This window comes from Pleurotus ostreatus (genome assembly GCF_014466165.1).
Source record: "Pleurotus ostreatus strain PC9 chromosome Unknown scaffold_11, whole genome shotgun sequence".
Classification (NCBI taxonomy): domain Eukaryota; kingdom Fungi; phylum Basidiomycota; class Agaricomycetes; order Agaricales; family Pleurotaceae; genus Pleurotus; species Pleurotus ostreatus.
In genome coordinates this window covers 1,080,462-1,097,184 of record NW_023503166.1, presented here as the reverse complement: position 1 = coordinate 1,097,184, position 16,723 = coordinate 1,080,462, and the positions used below count along the sequence as shown (strand labels likewise).

The 16,723-nt window shown below is 50.1% G+C and overlaps 7 protein-coding genes across 7 annotated transcripts; 5 read left to right on the top strand and 2 right to left on the bottom strand.

Annotated features, from left to right (window-relative positions):
• Positions 1-169: 169 nt before the first annotated feature.
• On the bottom strand, positions 170-2,186 carry PC9H_002683 (uncharacterized protein; the record flags this gene model as incomplete). The annotated part of the gene is made up of 12 exons (XM_036772318.1): positions 170-250; positions 311-449; positions 500-512; positions 564-747; positions 804-985; positions 1,040-1,079; positions 1,141-1,199; positions 1,255-1,536; positions 1,590-1,743; positions 1,800-1,860; positions 1,913-1,968; positions 2,016-2,186. 12 exons carry the CDS (start codon positions 2,184-2,186, stop codon positions 170-172), a joined length of 1,422 nt encoding a protein of 473 aa, XP_036625964.1.
• Positions 2,187-2,670: 484 nt separating this feature from the next.
• Positions 2,671-4,487, top strand: PC9H_002682 (uncharacterized protein; the record flags this gene model as incomplete). Its single annotated transcript, XM_036772317.1, has 10 exons — positions 2,671-2,714; positions 2,762-2,911; positions 2,976-3,060; positions 3,116-3,336; positions 3,400-3,466; positions 3,518-3,607; positions 3,665-3,776; positions 3,839-3,952; positions 4,002-4,060; positions 4,119-4,487. The coding sequence occupies 10 exons, from the start codon at positions 2,671-2,673 to the stop codon at positions 4,485-4,487; spliced, it is 1,311 nt and encodes a 436-aa protein (XP_036625963.1).
• Positions 4,488-5,303: 816 nt separating this feature from the next.
• Positions 5,304-6,000, top strand: PRE1 (Proteasome subunit beta type-4; the record flags this gene model as incomplete). The annotated part of the gene is made up of 3 exons (XM_036772316.1): positions 5,304-5,454; positions 5,510-5,795; positions 5,853-6,000. The coding sequence occupies 3 exons, from the start codon at positions 5,304-5,306 to the stop codon at positions 5,998-6,000; spliced, it is 585 nt and encodes a 194-aa protein (XP_036625962.1).
• Positions 6,001-6,779: 779 nt separating this feature from the next.
• PC9H_002680 (uncharacterized protein) lies at positions 6,780-9,535 on the top strand (the record flags this gene model as incomplete). Its single annotated transcript, XM_036772315.1, has 14 exons — positions 6,780-6,955; positions 7,020-7,147; positions 7,269-7,340; positions 7,420-7,437; positions 7,487-7,553; positions 7,725-7,885; positions 7,941-8,195; positions 8,276-8,427; positions 8,484-8,542; positions 8,601-8,703; positions 8,759-8,793; positions 8,870-9,081; positions 9,144-9,293; positions 9,357-9,535. The coding sequence occupies 14 exons, from the start codon at positions 6,780-6,782 to the stop codon at positions 9,533-9,535; spliced, it is 1,767 nt and encodes a 588-aa protein (XP_036625961.1).
• A 1,648-nt stretch (positions 9,536-11,183) lies between these two features.
• On the bottom strand, positions 11,184-11,810 carry PC9H_002679 (uncharacterized protein; the record flags this gene model as incomplete). Its single annotated transcript, XM_036772314.1, has 3 exons — positions 11,184-11,406; positions 11,459-11,683; positions 11,737-11,810. The coding sequence occupies 3 exons, from the start codon at positions 11,808-11,810 to the stop codon at positions 11,184-11,186; spliced, it is 522 nt and encodes a 173-aa protein (XP_036625960.1).
• Positions 11,811-13,450: 1,640 nt separating this feature from the next.
• Positions 13,451-14,517, top strand: PC9H_002678 (uncharacterized protein; the record flags this gene model as incomplete). Its single annotated transcript, XM_036772313.1, has 4 exons — positions 13,451-13,495; positions 13,546-13,984; positions 14,038-14,096; positions 14,146-14,517. 4 exons carry the CDS (start codon positions 13,451-13,453, stop codon positions 14,515-14,517), a joined length of 915 nt encoding a protein of 304 aa, XP_036625959.1.
• Positions 14,518-14,716: 199 nt separating this feature from the next.
• On the top strand, positions 14,717-15,983 carry PC9H_002677 (uncharacterized protein; the record flags this gene model as incomplete). The annotated part of the gene is made up of 8 exons (XM_036772312.1): positions 14,717-14,763; positions 14,818-14,858; positions 14,939-14,984; positions 15,045-15,152; positions 15,247-15,413; positions 15,532-15,593; positions 15,694-15,743; positions 15,863-15,983. The coding sequence occupies 8 exons, from the start codon at positions 14,717-14,719 to the stop codon at positions 15,981-15,983; spliced, it is 642 nt and encodes a 213-aa protein (XP_036625958.1).
• Positions 15,984-16,723: the final 740 nt, after the last annotated feature.

The following is a 16,723-nucleotide window of genomic DNA, read 5'->3' as shown; positions in this document are numbered from 1 at the left end:
TGCCCTTCGCCTTCAATTGAACTTAGCGTGAAACGAAACGAACTCTTACAGAAATACGCCATCAGAACGCGTAGAGTACATCGACCAGCGCCGAATTAAGCTGTATCGTCGCGAGCTCGTTTGCACCATTGAATACAACACAAAGGGGACCCGGAAGACCAGGGGAAGGCTATAATGCGTTCGAGGCGCACGTAAATACACCGCCGACGGCGTTCGCTCTGTAGCTATTTATAATCGACTGGACAGAGACCTACGCACAATCATCAATATCGATACAAATCATAAACAAGAAAGAGAGAGTCGAACTCACATATGTTCCGGCACTCAGTACGTATACCCCGAAGATAATGAGGCAGTAGTTGAACAGCGTCTCAACCGTGCGTGACAGACCTTTCCACCTAGCGCCGGGCGGGTGAAGAGTGAGGTATGCTAAACCCCAGTAGATGAACCTAGTTCACAATCAGAGACGATCCCAGTGGTGTCCTGACGTAGTGCATACCCAAACCATCCATCTATTCGCCATAATCAGTGGGACCATCTACCTGTAGCTAGAAGAGACGCACCAAATAACGAGCTCATAAGACTCAGCATATCCGAGAAAAACGGGATAATTTCAGCTATGATAAATGCGAACACCCATGTCACGGAGATGATCGAAGTCCATGCAATCCAGCCAACGGCTGTGTTCGAATGTCGATGTTCGGAGTTTTTGAAAAGGCGGAAGAACACGAAGCGCGCCGAGACGCTCTGAACAACCAACGACTAAGGTGAATCGAGGTGAGGGCGAGCAGAAAGACACGTACCGAGTATAAGGACCCGAGATATACGATGGTCGGGATCGCGAAGCAGAATGCGATTTTTTTCAGTGTTGGCTGAAGTGAGCCGAACGCAGGGGCGGTCATGTACTGGTTCCCGACGAAATGATACATGAGAGCGCCACAGAGCGTGAATACGATGATCTCGCAGATTGTTACTGCCCACAATGCTGCAGAGCGTTGTTAGCCACGAGCTTTCGCGTATCAACACGTTATACACTCACCCTTGGGAAAATCCCTTGGATCCTCCATTTCGGCGATGAACTACAAAGGAGTGGTACTCCATGAGTATTTCGTTTAATGATGAGCGCGAGACAGGTCGTACGGACGGGAGGGTTATCTGGCCTATGAACGTGTACGCGATATTCAAGAAGGCCGACATCCCTAGCAAGAGCCGTGAAGTTGCTTTAAGACGTGTCAGCTCGAGGATGCGGCGTACCTGCGACGTATGTCGTTCCCGCAACAGGGAAGGCAGTGACAATAGGGGCCTCCCCTGTGAAACCAAATGGTTCTGACTGAGTCCCAGAAAAGACGATGGCAAGCAATACGGCGATGCCCATAGTGACTGCGCTGAACACTCCCAGTATACTAAGCTGGCTGAGCGTCCGTGGAAGGGACACAAGACAACAAGTGATAGCCGTGATCGCGCTAAATGCGACCGTACAGAGAGCCGAACCAGACAGGGTGTTCAGCAGTAAGGCTCCGACGATACAGTGGAGGGCTAGGCATAATCACAATTAGCAAGGGCAGATAATTGAAGATCGGGAAAACTACCTTGGATGAAGGTGTTATTGAGAATGAACATGACGGCTGTGAAGTAGTAGCCGAACTTGGATCCCCCAAATAGGATTTGACCGATATCACACACGTCTCTAACTTCGGGGTGCGCCAAGCAGAAGCGCCAAAGGATGAGAGACGTGTATTGTACCTGGAATCCGACGAAATGAGTGCCCGTTCCGTCTGTGTAGAACCAGGGAGACGTACCACTGCTGCTACTGCCACCGTGACTATAACACCCGGAACCATCCCCAAGATCGAGAAAGACCTGAAAGCAGTCAGATATTGTTTAACAGAGTAGCCTTCATTCGCGAATGTACCAAGGAAATGACAAGATCGCGAGGCAAATGTACTCGCTGAATAGTAATGCAGCAGTCTAAAGACATTAATTACTAGATGTCGAAGACAGAAAGACAGCCGTACCTTCTGCCATGAGCAGCTACGGTAGCGTATCTCGTGCCCATTTTCTAGTGCCCTCTGCTTCGAGAAGATCGCGCCCAGGTCGCCGTTCTCCAATGTTTCGTCTGTTCGCGACACCACGGAGACGGCGCTGAGGCCATCTATCTTGAGGTCGCTATGTGGTTGATCAGACATAGTTGATGCAGAACGAGGCTGGCGCTCACTATCATGGCTCAAGATATAAATAAGGATCAGGCCATGGAACTCGGTGGTAGAGTGGGATCAAAAAAGGATATCGCAATTTGCCTTGTACAACGCGCCTTTCCCACGTGGGGTATGTGCACATGTGGACCGCCGTCGCGACTCCCAGGACCTATCTCCATGGTCCAAGCTCTCCCAGAGACAATACAAAGCTCCATGCCGTAGAACCTGATGCTAAGATGGTCGCAAACATTGGGAGTGATATCGAAGGTTTGAATCAATCATTACTCCATCCAAATCCAATTATACGAGTCTATCATTCGGCACGAGTTCATTGTAACACGCACTCCGACGTGGCTCAGTATGCGGAGTAATAGCTTCTAAAGGTATGTTATTTATGAGCTTTTCCTGGAGCTAATAAATACAAGGCTTGCACATTACAGTTCTGGAGCGCTCAACATTTTTACTCCGTTCAAACATGGCTACCGAGTTTGAATTCACTGACGAAATGGCCAAAGTTTCGTGAGTATTATTTCCATTAAACCGACAGTTGTTGACTTTTTTTCTAGAAACCAACTATGGATGGTCACATCCGTTGTTGGAGCATGCTCCTGCTTCGTGGTGCTCCTCGTCATTGGACTTGTCTCCCTCAATCGCAATACCCGTCGCCATCTAGATCGAGTCAGCTTTCGAATTGTGGTGTACGCGCTCGCTACCAAGTAAGAAGCGGCATTGAGAACCTACGAAGAATTGGGGGAAATAGCTTTCTGACCGTTTGATTAGCTTGGCTTTTGGCATCGTAAATGCTGTCGGTGGCTCCTTCACTGGGCCGACCTGGACTTGCGGATTTACCATCTGGATTCTTCAAGTAGGTCACCAGAAGTTCTTTGGATAAGGCGATATCTCACTGAATAACAATACAGTTCACCCTGGAGCTTGCGTGTTTTTTGACGTTCAGCATTGCGCTCAACTTACAGTACAGTCGTCACTGTCTTTTTGACGGATCGTTCATAATAACAGAAGCTGGCAGGCTTGTCGTCGTTCACCGAGTGAATGGGCAACGCATGGAAAAATTCTACGCCCTTGGCTCATTGGCCATTAGTCTCTGCCTCACCATCCCAGCGTACGCTACTGGGCAATACGGGTGAGCCCCGAGTCTATAGCCGTCCCTTTGTCAGCACCAGCAACGACTTGACCCTCTTCGTAGTTGGGATCCGCTTGTCCGAGATTGCTGGTATTCGAACGCAAATCAGAAAGAACGCTTGGCCTGGCAAGTAAGCCGCTCGAACATGTATGTCATGGGAAATACTCTGACGCAGAGATAGGTTGGGACACAGCTCGTTTGGACCGTGTTGACTTGCCTTGGGGAGGTGGTCTGCTCCGTTAGCGTCTTCGCCTACATGGTTAAACATCGAGTACGCAACAACCTTCTGTTATGAACCTAACGGTCGATTGAACGCCGCCTCCGCTAGAAACGAACGAAGGGCGTGATTACGACTGTGAGCACCGGAAGTCAGAGATTGCGTTCTCAACCCCACAACGCTATCATCGCCAACAAATACAAGAACGTCCTTGCAAGAATAGGTAAGCCAAAATCTCTTCGGGTAAAGTTCTAGCAATGTCCAGCCCGACTGTTTTCTTCTTAGCGATGTATCCTTTGGTATCCTGCGCAATTAACCTCACCAGCGTAATGTGTGTCATCCACGCCACAGTCACCAACGGTGTACATTCTACAACAGACTACAGGATCTTGCTACTCAGTATGTTCCCTACGCCCCAACCTTTTCATCGCACTCTCAATTCCCTTAGGTGACTTCTTATACGGAGGACGTTCGCTTGCATATGCAATTCTTGCAGCCACAGACCCGGTCAGTCGTTGTGTCTATTTCGGCCTCATTATTGATTGATCTTGTTGGTACTACATAGGCACTCGTTAGTGCGATCAAAGCGTTATTCCATCCTGAGAGCCATTTCATCAAATCCCATGCTACAAGCACAACTTCACAACTCCATGATCCCATGCGCGTGCAAATTGAATTAAGCACCCTAAAGCACACGCACAACGGACGAATGATACCTCAAGACGCGGATACGATGGGGCATGGGGACGGGAAAATGGAAGCGGATTTTGGTGATCGTGCGTTCGAAGATGGTAGCGAAGTAAAGGCCGCATCACCGAGCTTTCGACATCTTGAGCCCGTTGGCGAAGACGTCCTACGACAAACCTTCGAAAATCGTAATCGGGAAGATGTGGAGAGTTCGTATTTACAGGATATGTTCAGGAAACAGATCTAAGTCATACTCACTTTGTACGCTACGGTGCGACGTGTTAGAACTTATGAGCGTCAGCTGTATTGTTGATCCAGGAACTCTGATGGTCCTCGCTATTCTTATGGAAGAGGCACTGAGGTGACGAAGGCATGGGAGGTCATCTTGGACCGGGGAGGGAGTGTGATGTACATTTCGAGACGTTCAAGGCGTTCCATGCACCAGAATGGTCTGCGATAATGCACTCGTCTCAGGCTCTAGAGTGTGCTCGAGACCATTAATTACGCAAAACATATCAAAGCTGACAGGGAATGGAGCAAAACATACATGATATCTAACGGATGCATCCAGAGCCTTCTGCACGGTACTTAGTATGAATTCAAGGCTTGCTGCACACTTCACGGACGAGAAGACGAAGATGTGTAATGTGGCGCTTTTTTGTTCAAATGGTCCACAATGGTCGGGCATAAAAAGGGCTGTTTTGATTATATCTACAGTATGAAAGTCAGTATATTACTTCGAGATTCCGTACAGACGCAGGCAATGATATGAAGGAAATGACAATGGATCGGTAGGCTATCGGATTGACAATGTCGTGGAATTGGGTGGGAAAAGAGGCAGGAATGGGGATGTTGAAGATGAGGAGTTCAAAGACTTGTCCCCAGAGTTCCGGCGCATGGTAGTCCCGCGTTCAATGCTCGCAACACGAACGTCGTCAACGAAGTTGTAGTTTTGAGATCAGCGCTTAGTATGTTTGGCGCTAACATGTCGGAGCTCCAAATCATCATCCCCGACGCGTCGTCTCGGACGCGCGTCTCAACATCGTCCACCACATCGACTGCAATGGAGACATCGTTTGCGCTCACCGGCAAAGGCTACGTTATCATCGCCTCGGATACCACCGCCGCGCGGTCCATCGTCAAGATGAAGATCGACGAAGATAAAGTCAAAGCACTCGGACCCCATCTCCTCATGGCTCACTCTGGCGAACCAGGTACGTACCTGATGTACATCGCCTTGAACGCCCGTTGATATGCGTATCATCGCAGGCGACACTCTTCAATTTGCAGAATATGTCGAGCGCAACATCCGCCTGTACAACATTCGGCACAACTACTCGCTGAGTCCATCAGCAGCCGCGTCCTGGGTGCGCAGATCCCTCGCAGAGTCTCTCCGCTCGCGCCACCCGTACTCGGTCAACTTGCTACTCGGAGGGTACGACGTCCCGGCGAAGGAGCCCCATCTCTATTGGATAGACTACTTGGGCACGATGTCGGAGGTGCCATTCGGCGCACATGGGTATGGGAGCTATTTTGCACTGAGTTTGTTGGATCGGTGAGTGGTGCTAGTCGGGGACGGTGTTTGCGGTCGACTTACCAATCCCGCCTCCAGGTATCATAACCCGGACGCCTCACTCGAAGAGGGGATAGCGACGCTCAAGCGCTGCATAGACGAAGTCGCCAAGCGTCTAATCGTCAGTCCGAGCAAATACACCGTCAAAGTCGTGGACAAGGATGGCGTAAGAGAGATCGAGGTGTAGCATGACTATTGGCATAATGACCTGTACTTGATTCAAACCGGTGTGCTCTTGTAAAATGACATTGTGATAAATGACTTCGGGACATTTCAGTGCCTACGTATTATGCCAGCAAAGCCGAGGCAGACTAATGCAGCGGAAGACTTAGCTCCTCCTGCCTTTTTTGCGACTTGCAATGATACGAGCATGACGCGACCAGAAAACTTCGTTAGTCAGATAGCCACCATATGTGCAGCTAACTTTAGATTCCTTCCATCCTCGCAACGTCGTTCCTGGACCCGGATGCCGATGTTAGTCTGAACGGATGTACATCTTACCGCGCTGCACACGCTACACGATCGCGACAGTGGTTTCATCGGTCCACGCAGGTGATTCCATGGCGTGCCTTCGGTGGGTTACGAAAGCCACTCCCAGCAGCTCCCGACCAACCAGCATACGTATCTCACCAGGCCGAACCCGCTTCCAACCTTTCCTTCGGTCAGTATCGGACTAGACTCCATTGCGCCTCCAACATCCACCAATAACGGGGCGTAGAGGCAAATGCGACCCTTGATAAGATCAATTTTCCGGTTATACTATCTGATAAGATGCACTTGGCAATCTTATCAGATGATCCGGACACACGCGCAACCATATGGCGCACCTGCCTCGGTCGCCCCATGAATACCATGAATACGAGTCTTTAAAAAGACGCGGGCCAGATCACACGAGGTGTGTTTTCGCTTCCTCCCACTCCCCTTCTTTCTTTAGAAGTCGCGAAATTTGCGCCGCTGAGACTGACGATGTCATCATCACCCCAGGGAGAGAAGGACAAGTCCAGCAACTACAGCTTGGATCGCGACATTCCGCGCACCTCGCCCTCGTACGAAGATGAAGACGAAGCTCATCGCGGGGTGCGCAAGGTGGAGGCTATCCACAGGGTCTTTGGACGCTATTCGAAATGGGCTCTCTTCATCAGGTACGCCTCTCCTTCTCTAACACCGTCTACACCCAAGCGAACGAAACTTACCTGACATAAATAGTCTTGGTCTCGCGGCGTACATCTACTCTCTCGATGGCACTACCACGTACAACTACCTAAGCTTTGCGACCTCAGGATTCGGGCACCATAGTCTCATCAGCTCGATCCAGGTAGCGCAAGCGGTCATCGGTGCGTATTCTAATCTTGCCCCCGAATTTCCCTTCCCCCCTCTTCGCCTCTCTACGTCGCCCGCCCCACATCGCCCTTCACTTGCTACGCAACAGCCTTCGCTTACGCTCATCCTTGACAGTCGCGGTGGGAAAGCCTGTAATCGCCAGGATAGCCGATGTCAGCTCGCGTGGGACTGCATATGTTTTCGTCCGTGAGTTACCCATTGCTCGCTTCGTCCCCCTTTCGGACAAATATACTGATTCCTACTCTTCGTTGGGCGACGAACGAAGTGCTGTTCTACGTCATCGGTGAGTACTCCTTTATTGCTACTTGGATCGCGGAACTCATCGCCCGCAGGGTACATTGTCATAGCGTCTGCGCAAAACGTCGGTGCTATCGCTGCAGGAATTGTTATATATGCCATGTGAGTCTCATCCACTTCGATCAATGGAACCCCATTCAATTCTAGCAATGTGTAACGTAACTGACTGATCTCGGCCTTTGCATCTCATCAATCAATAGCGGTTACACGTGAGTCACTTACCTCCGTGCGTTTGATTGCCACCACTCACGCACGCACGCGTATGGTGAACAGGGGACTACAACTCCTCACCCAAGTCATCATCGCCGACATCACAACCCTCAAATGGCGTGGCCTTGTATCTGCTTTGATGTCTACGCCCTTCATCATCAACGCCTTCGTTGGGTCAAACATCTCGACGAACATCCTACAGAACTCTGGGTGGAGATGGGGCTGTGAGTGTTAATACTCTTGTATGGTGTGACTGGTCTTGATTGATTCCGTATGCAGACGGGATGTTCGCGATCCTCGTCCCGGCCGCTCTGTCCCCCCTCATTGTGACCCTCCTATGGGCAGAGTGGAAAGCTCGAAAACAAGGCCTTATTGAAAAGAACACGCAAACAGCAGACATGAAATGGTATATGCGTGTTAGGCGTATGGCCGCTCAGCTCGATATTATTGGACTTGCCCTCCTCGGCACCTCAGTGGCTCTGATCCTGCTCCCCCTTACGCTGTCGGAGAATGCGAAGGGGCATTGGAAGAATGGTACGTTGTGTCCATACATTAGATGCCTTACTCGATAGGGAAATCCAAGAATAAGTCTGAACTCACTTATATCCCCATAGCTTCGATGATCGCCATGATCGTCATCGGAGGCGTCCTCATTCCGGTATTCTTCATGTACGACTGGAAGCTTGCGAAGTATCCCGTTGTGCCAGCAAGACTCCTGAAGAATAGGAGTGTTGTAGGGGCATCGTTAATTGGGTTCTTTGATTTTGTGCGTATGACCTCGCCGCAGATACGGCATCTGGACACTGACGCCGCATGCTGCAGGTCTCGTTCTACCTCACGTTCACCTACCTCTTTTCGTTCGTCATCGTCGTCAAGCCATGGTCAGTCCTCCCTGCATCCTTTCCTTGTTACTCTACCTTAATGCTACCGCGCGCGTAGGCCTCTCCTCCACGCGACGTACTTCTCCCAAACCCAGACCGTGGCACTCACTTTCTTCGGGATCTGCGCCGGGTTTGCTATGCGCTTCATACACCGTTATAAAGTGAGCCGATATTCTATCTAGATGGATCTTTTACTGATTTCTTCACTTCTGGTAGTACGTCCTCGTCGTGGGGCTCTGCATCCGCCTTGTGTGAGTTCATATATCCCCATACTCAGAGGCTAGGCTTTCTTGCTCACACCCTCCGTTTTCCTCTGTTTTCCTCCAGTGGTGTCGGCCTCATGATTCATTCTCGCGGCGCCAATGCCTCCGACGCCGAAATTGTATGGACCCAAATCCTCCAGGGTATCGGAGGTGGCTTCGCCGCAGTCTCTCTGCAAGTCGGCGCCCAAGCCTCTGTTCCCCATGTCGATGTAGCTATGGTCACTGCAGTGGTGCTGCTAATCACCGAGATCGGAGGTGCTGTAGGAAGTGCTATTGGTATGTCCTATGATGTCCGTTTCGTCTCCACCCTTCTCACCAACCATCCCCGTCCGTGTTAGCCGGCGCTATTTGGACAAACACAATGCCAGGGAAGATCTCGCAGTACCTACCCTTCCTTCCGGAGGCGGATAGGCAACAGCTCTTTGGTTCCATAGTCTACGCTGCCTCGTTCCCTCGGGGACACCCCGTTCGCGAGGGCGTTATAGCAGGTATGTCGTCTGTCAATCCGCCAGCTCCATGACCTACTAATGTCTATGTTATACTGAAATCAGCGTACAGCGATGTGATGGAGACAATGCTCATCGTTGCAACTGTTCTCAGCGTGTTCCCCATCTTCATAGCGCTTGCTATGCCAAATTGGCATCTTGGGGATAAACAGAATGCGGTGGATGATAAGAATCTCGCAGGCGAACCGACTCTGGCAGGACAGCAGGAACAGCAAAAGTCATGATTTGGGTACAGACCGCGGTGTATCCTACATTTTCGGAGTGGAGGGTGTTCATTCAATATCTATTGTGTGGAAGGGGCTGTGAATTACAGTACGAGTCTAATATGCATTTTTATACGCTACTCTTTGTACCTCCTCTCTGAGGGGGGACGCTACTATCGGAATCATCCATTGTTTGCTACGCTCGTGAATCGTGAATCAATGCCTGGTTGTCTGTGATAAGCTATAGCTGGCATTGATGGGTATATCACATAGATTCAAAAACAACAGCAGCCTTGACCACGAGTTGTACGCAATTACGGTGAGGCGCTCATTAGCAGGCATCGAGATCCCAAAGAAAGTAGGTAGTTGAAATATCCATCCCCAACACCAGTACAGTGTTCCCCCTCCCCCCTTCGGGGTGCGGAAAGGGTACACGACAGTTGAAACTGCTTTGCTCTGCATAAAGGTCTGGGTGGGCTTCGTCTACTGTGATATCTCAGATCAGAATCTGCGGAATATAGTTGCATACTTTTCACTAACCTTCCATGTAACTGATGATGAGTGGTAATCGCGGGAGTTACCTTTGGGCACTTACTCGTAGTAAGTATACCTATATCCTCGCCAAACCCTTTTCCAGCATGCTGCTGACTTGGAATATGCAAGAGTGCTGTCGTCACCTCGGACAATATGGCATTACATGATGACTGAATTAGTAGGCCAAATATTAGCCTTATCATAATATAAACGCGAAGAATGCTCACTTTGATTCACATTGTTCCTTCCGCCGATGTTTCCTCCGTATATGGGACCGTTGAAACTGTCACCTGTAAATACCACATTGTAATTGATGTTGATGGTACGAATCTCTGTGTCTGTAGCTATAACATCGCCCGGAGGCATGGAGTTGGTACCGGACAGAATGGAGATTTGGTTGACTTCGATGGCGATATGAAGTGGTGGAGAACAGGGAAGCGAAAGGGGAGCAACATGATATGACATCGATGAGGGGTTGATATAGAGGCCCACGAGGGAGCTGAAAGAGGTAGAAGGCGAGAAAGACTGAGAGTATGATTGCGGATACGCCGACGAGGGAAAATAGAGACCAACGAGAGAACTAGTTGAACTGGAAGAAGACAAAGATGGAGAGGGTGACCGCGGGGGCGTCGATGAGGGTAGATGGACACCCACGAGAGAACTAGAAGATGTCAAGGGACGAGAGGGTGGAAACGTCGAGGATGACAGATAGATGCCAATGAGGGAGCTGAGAGAACTAGACGGTGTCAAGGACGAGGAGGGTGGTTGTGGAATGCAGTCATCTGCTGACGGTAAGTGTGCCAACGGATCAGATGTCGAGGTAATGAGGCCAATGTGAGTACCCGGGAGTTGAGGAGTGAGCGATTGATTGAGTGAGTGTGTCGTAGAAATTGATGCGAAGGTAGCTAATGCCGAAGTGAGGAAGTCAATTTCCGTAATCGCTCCTATGTGATCTACATTATCCCAAGTGGTGCCGTCTTCAAACTGTGCCACCGGCCGATACGTACCCGTCTTTATGGCCTCCAGGACAGATCCATGTATACGCTGCCACCTCTGAATCACGCGAGCTGCGCCGTGAGGTGGTCTTGATTGAATGAATGCGATCAGCCTATATCGCGAGTTAGTAAGAACAAACTCACTGCCGCCTAGACTTCCCATTCGCATTTGAGGGCCGGGGAAGCGGTAATGTCCTAAGGGGTTGCCACATCCCTGTTCGGGGCGATTGCGTTGCCCTGAACGACGCACATTCGCCCGAGAAAGGATGTAGCCGTAAGCCGTGCTTCAGTGCTTCATACAACATCCACCGTAGGGCTGGACTGAAGCGGCGGGAACCTAGATTTAATTTGCTCCCATCGCCTCTGGAATACCGACATCAATGTCAAAAATATAGGGTGTCCTGAAATGACATACAAATCCGAATGAGAGCCCTCGAACCACACCTCCTTGATATTACCTCCAGAATATTTCTTTTCGGTGCCCTCTGGAAGATCAGACTCCGCAGTAGATGCCTGTCGGTACGAAACTCGTTTCTCGTCAAGCGCTAGTGCATGCCGAATGTGGCATATATGCTTCATCCCCTTGACGGTCTCTGGAGCGCCTGAGCCAAATCCGACAACACCAAATGAAGTTGTATCCCTGAAAGGATTGAAAAAATGAGTTCAAGGACTATGAAGCTGCGCTCCACTCACCATACTCCAACAAAGTGCACCTTGACTTCCGCATGGGATAAATCACTTTTTACTATCTTGCACTTGAGTTCCATCGCGTGCTTGAGGCCATCAGCCGATCGAGTACCTCTTGTACACATATACGTCTTAAAGACACTAGACGCACATCAAATAAATATCCATCCACGGAAGCATACTTACGACTGGGTTAAGTTTATATTTTCGTTATACAGAAGGCCGACCTGTGGCAGCGACTTTCAGGATTTATTATACTAGAAAATAAGCACTACTCACTCGTTCAATCATATCTGCAATAATGCGGACCCCATATGCGCCACGCGAGAAGCCTGTCGCAAGAGATTGGAGCTGGTAAATGGCATAGAAAACGTGTCCTTACCGAAGAGGAATATTCTGTCCCCCGGTATATATGTCGTGCATAGCCACGCATATGCCTCGAGGAGAGTCCGTTCGAAATTCCTGGCCAAGTGCGATATGAGATGATAGATCTTGAAAGGGGGAAGTCAGGAGCTACTGTACCGGGCCATTGTCATTTCAATGCTGTGGTAAACAGAGGGATTCCTTGGAGCTCCGCTCGAGAAGCATTGGGATACTTGTGAGCTGTCCTGTACGATGTGATTGTGAAGCTCGTTGATGTTCGAATTCTGCAACGAACGTAAAGTAAGAGGGAAATCCAGCTGTAGAGAGCACTGAAACTAGCCTTGTGCTTTGAGGGGTTGAAAAAGCCGTCCATACTGAGACATATGTTTCTTCTCCCGGGAAGATGGCAACAGCCTGGCTGTGGCTGGCCTAAATTTGAGCTCTCTGGTAGAACGGGCATGGTTAAGCGAGGCGCGACAGTGGAAATATTGGTGGCTGTAGCTTGTCGCCATTAGTCTTTCATCTATTTTCCGGTCATAGTGCTCGGGTATGATGAGGTCGACAAACTCACCTTTAACCGGCGTAGAATTTTGTACCCGGTGACGAGGAGATGGAGAAAGTAGGCAAGCCAGAAGAAAGCTGTTGGGATGAACGAAAGCTCACATCGCCCTGTTCATTCACACGAGCAGGCGATTGGCGCCGTGTCGGGCGTCCTTCAATAGCCAAGGATACAACCTGGAAAGAACTTCTACATCTGGTCGAAGGGTCCGCTCCATTATCACGACTTGGCCATCACGTTGCTACCCTGCGCGATGGGGCACTACGGACCCTCGATACCACCTTGCTGCACTCCGTAAGCATTCTTCATTCTGAGGCGGCCAGCGGCGTGGTGAACGAACATAAAAGACCAGTGTCGAGCCCCCGATCATGATCGAGTGTCATAAGCCTACAGTCAGGTGCTGACACGTGAAGCTTGAAGGCACTATATGTGCCCGATGACAGCGATACGACAATCCCTTCTGCAAGCATCGTTCGTTTCATCATCTTTTTCCTTTATGAGCTCTACACCCACTGCAAACCCTCATCCTAGCCTCGGACGAGGAAACCTGCACGTGGGTGGTCGGGGCCCGAGAGGTGCGGGCCACGAAAGCAGTCGAGCACAAACGGGCGAACAAGGTTAGTATTTACCGAGATTTGAAGGATGGGATGCGTATGAAAGAGAAAGGAATATAGCGCAAGGGCAGCCTGAAACTCGGAGGGGGACCAACAGAAGGGGTAGGGGTCGAGAAGGCACCCGGAACAGTGACAAAGTTGCCCTGGCGCGACCTACGCATTGTCTGTGCGCCTTTTCTCTACGATGTATTATCTACTCACGTCTATTCGAGTTCTTGCCATCCCATTGGTGCGACCATTTACCCCGTTGTGATCACGATGATATTGAAATAGTATTAGGGCACCCACCCAATTCTTCGTAAACAGATTTCATCCTTTACTGACGCCCTTCTCAATGGCGTACCTGCTATTGCTGGATTGGACAGCACCATCGTCGTCGATCCACGCAGACTGCACTTTACATTGGGCGTGATGGCTTTGAATGACCAATCAGAACTTACAGTTTCTGCGGCATTAGAGTTGTTAAACTCACTCAAAGCAGATATCTTGCAGATCTTGAACGAGAGTGCCGATGCCGATGGTGGACCGTCATCCCAGAAATTACTCCCACTTCGCATTTCATTGGATACACTGGGCATACTGAAACCAGAGAAAGAAGGCGGGGGCAATGTCTTATGGGTCGGTCCAGACGTAGCTTCCATCACAAGAGGGAAGGGGAAGGGGAAAGAATTTCCTCCGACAATGAGTGGAGACGTGGCAAGGCTTGTACGTGTAACAGGTGAGTACTTAGACACTCCTTCGATGTGATGCTGATTACCGACTTCTTGCAAGACCTTATCCATCAGGTGTTCAGAGAAAGAGGATTCATCGTCGACACGCGTCCCTTGAAGGTAAACAGTATTCCGCTTTTCAGTCAATGCCGAGACTGACATTGATCAGCTCCACTGCACACTGGTAAACACCAGTTACCGCAGACCGAGGGCTCGAATGCCGTTCGCATACGATGCTATACTCCGCTCAAATGCACTCAAAGACATCTCGGTTGTGTCCTCAGCAGCACCACCATCGTCCCACACCCAGCTCAACACGTCCTCGCACGCTGGTGTCTCCCCGGCTGGCGACATCCAACAGCAAACGGATACTAATGAGCCTCCCGCAAGGAACACCCTACATAGACTTGCGCGTGATGAGCTCGTCAAGGTCAATCTAGGTACTTGGACAGCCAAGGAGATCCAACTCTGCGTCATGGGAAGCCATGGTCCTGAGAATGAGTATGTGAGCGTCGGGCGGATAAGATTAGACGCTGCCTGAATTCAAATAAGACACTATTCATGTATTCTATATTCCTCTGACGCATCTACTGGACATCGGATGCTCATTGAGCTCTTAAGTACTCCGCGGTCTGCCCACGTGGGAAGCCGGTTCCAGCGGCTCGCAGCTTCCCTTATTCTCTTACTTCAAAGCTTGTACGGCCTAACAGTAGTCAGCGTGGAGGAGGCTTTTGAGGCACATGTCAACTCCCCTTAGGTTTCCAAAACTTGTTGCGTTTGATTTAGAGTGAGTCGTACCCTATGCCTAAGAGTATTTTGCTGAGAGATGGCCAAATAACAGCTATACTCTATGGGATCTATGGATTGATACGCATATCTCAGGTACGCAGAAGTATATGTGATCGTTCGACAGAAAGACAAAACAGCCCTCGGGATTGACAAGGGCTCTTGAATGTGATTAGGCCCGCTGCATAGGAATCAAGACACCATGAACGAGGTGTTGGATCGGTATGTCCGCAACGGTCCATCAATATGCCTCGAGTTTCTACAATGGTATTTTATTGGCAGGTACAACGACACGATATGTTTCTACACGCAGGTTCCGGGGATCCTGCATCGGCTGAAGGGGGAGGGAGTTGTGATTGCTGCATGTTCTAGGACACATGCGCCTGCCCTGTACGTCGGTATTCACCTCCCTTACTCATTCGCTCGGCGATGATTGAATCATATCTGTTTTTTGTTTTTGACGATTCTGAATATGTGAACTTAGCGCACGGCAAGCACTGTCGCTTCTTCTCGTCCCGCCGCCTGCGCCTGGTACCACCACCACCACCACCACCACCACCACCACCACCACCACAGCAGACGGGAACGATGCCAATTCGCCCACCGCGCAGCCTGCGATCAAGTTCTTCGATCAGTTGGAGATCTACCCAGGTATGTACGTACGACCAGAACATCTGGGCGCAAAATTTCAAGGACCCGCCGTCTAAACTTTTGCTTTTGTCAAATGCATCGTATTCAATTGCCTCCCAAACTTGAAACGACACCACAGGCTCGAAGCTTACCCACTTTCGCAAGCTGCATGCGAAGACTGGTTTGCCCTACTCTGAGATGGTACGTGTACGTGCAGCCCCCCACCCCCCTCTCCCCCCACCCTCTCCCCCCCTCTGTTGTTCCGCGCAAACCGCAAACATGTATTCGTGGGCCTACACAGCTCTTCTACGACGACGAGCCTCGCAATCGGGAGGTGGAGAACCTAGGCACGTCTCTACGTCTCTCTCTCTCACCCAGTCCGAGTCCGAGTCCGAGTCCCCACCGGATCCGGCTCCAAAGCTGCTCTCTAAACCTAAACCTAAACCCACGTCTTATGTCTTATGTCTTAGGCGTAACGTTCTGCCTGGTCCCCGAAGGGGTGAACAACACGGTTTTCGAGAAGGGATTAGCGAGATGGAGACGCGTTCATGCGGAACACTTGGAGCATGGAGAATGGAGAATGAGGCGTAACGCGTGAAGTCTAGCTAGACCTACCACGACCCCTTCTTACTTCTTACACTGGGCCCAGTCCTTAACATCATCAACCTAATCGATAATCGATAATCGTTCAAACATTCAACTCCTGAATATTGAATGCTAAGTATTTATCATCAAAGGGTATATATCACACTAGTACATACAAAGATCACAACTCCTCCCCTCCCCTCCCCTCCCCTCCCCTCCCCTCTCCTCTCCTCATATTACCAATACCAACTACCCAACTACCCAACGCTCAAAAAAAACCACAAACAGACTCCTCATATTCACATTCACATTCAATGTGTCGCGTATCGCGTGTCGCGTATCGCAAAGTGTCAAAGTATCAAAGAAAGAGGAAACAGCACGTCGGAGCAGGTGAAATGCGACGAGGGCTACGAGGCGGAGGATATCGAAGGAGGAAGGATATCGAAGGATATCGAAGGAGAGGATATATAACGGAAAATAAATCACAATATAAATCAACATAAATACGTAGATACGTAGGTACGCATCGCCGGTTCGCCGGTTCGACGACGAGACGGTGAGACGAGAAGACGAGAAGACGACATGGAGGTAGGAGATAGGGTATAGCACTTGGTACTTGGTACTTGGTACTAGCAGTACCCGGGCGCGGCAGAATGAACGGGAGAGGTCGAGGGAGAAGGAGAGGGAGGGGGAGAAGGAGAGGGATTCGCAGAGGGATCGGAAGATTCAGACATAATACACACAGG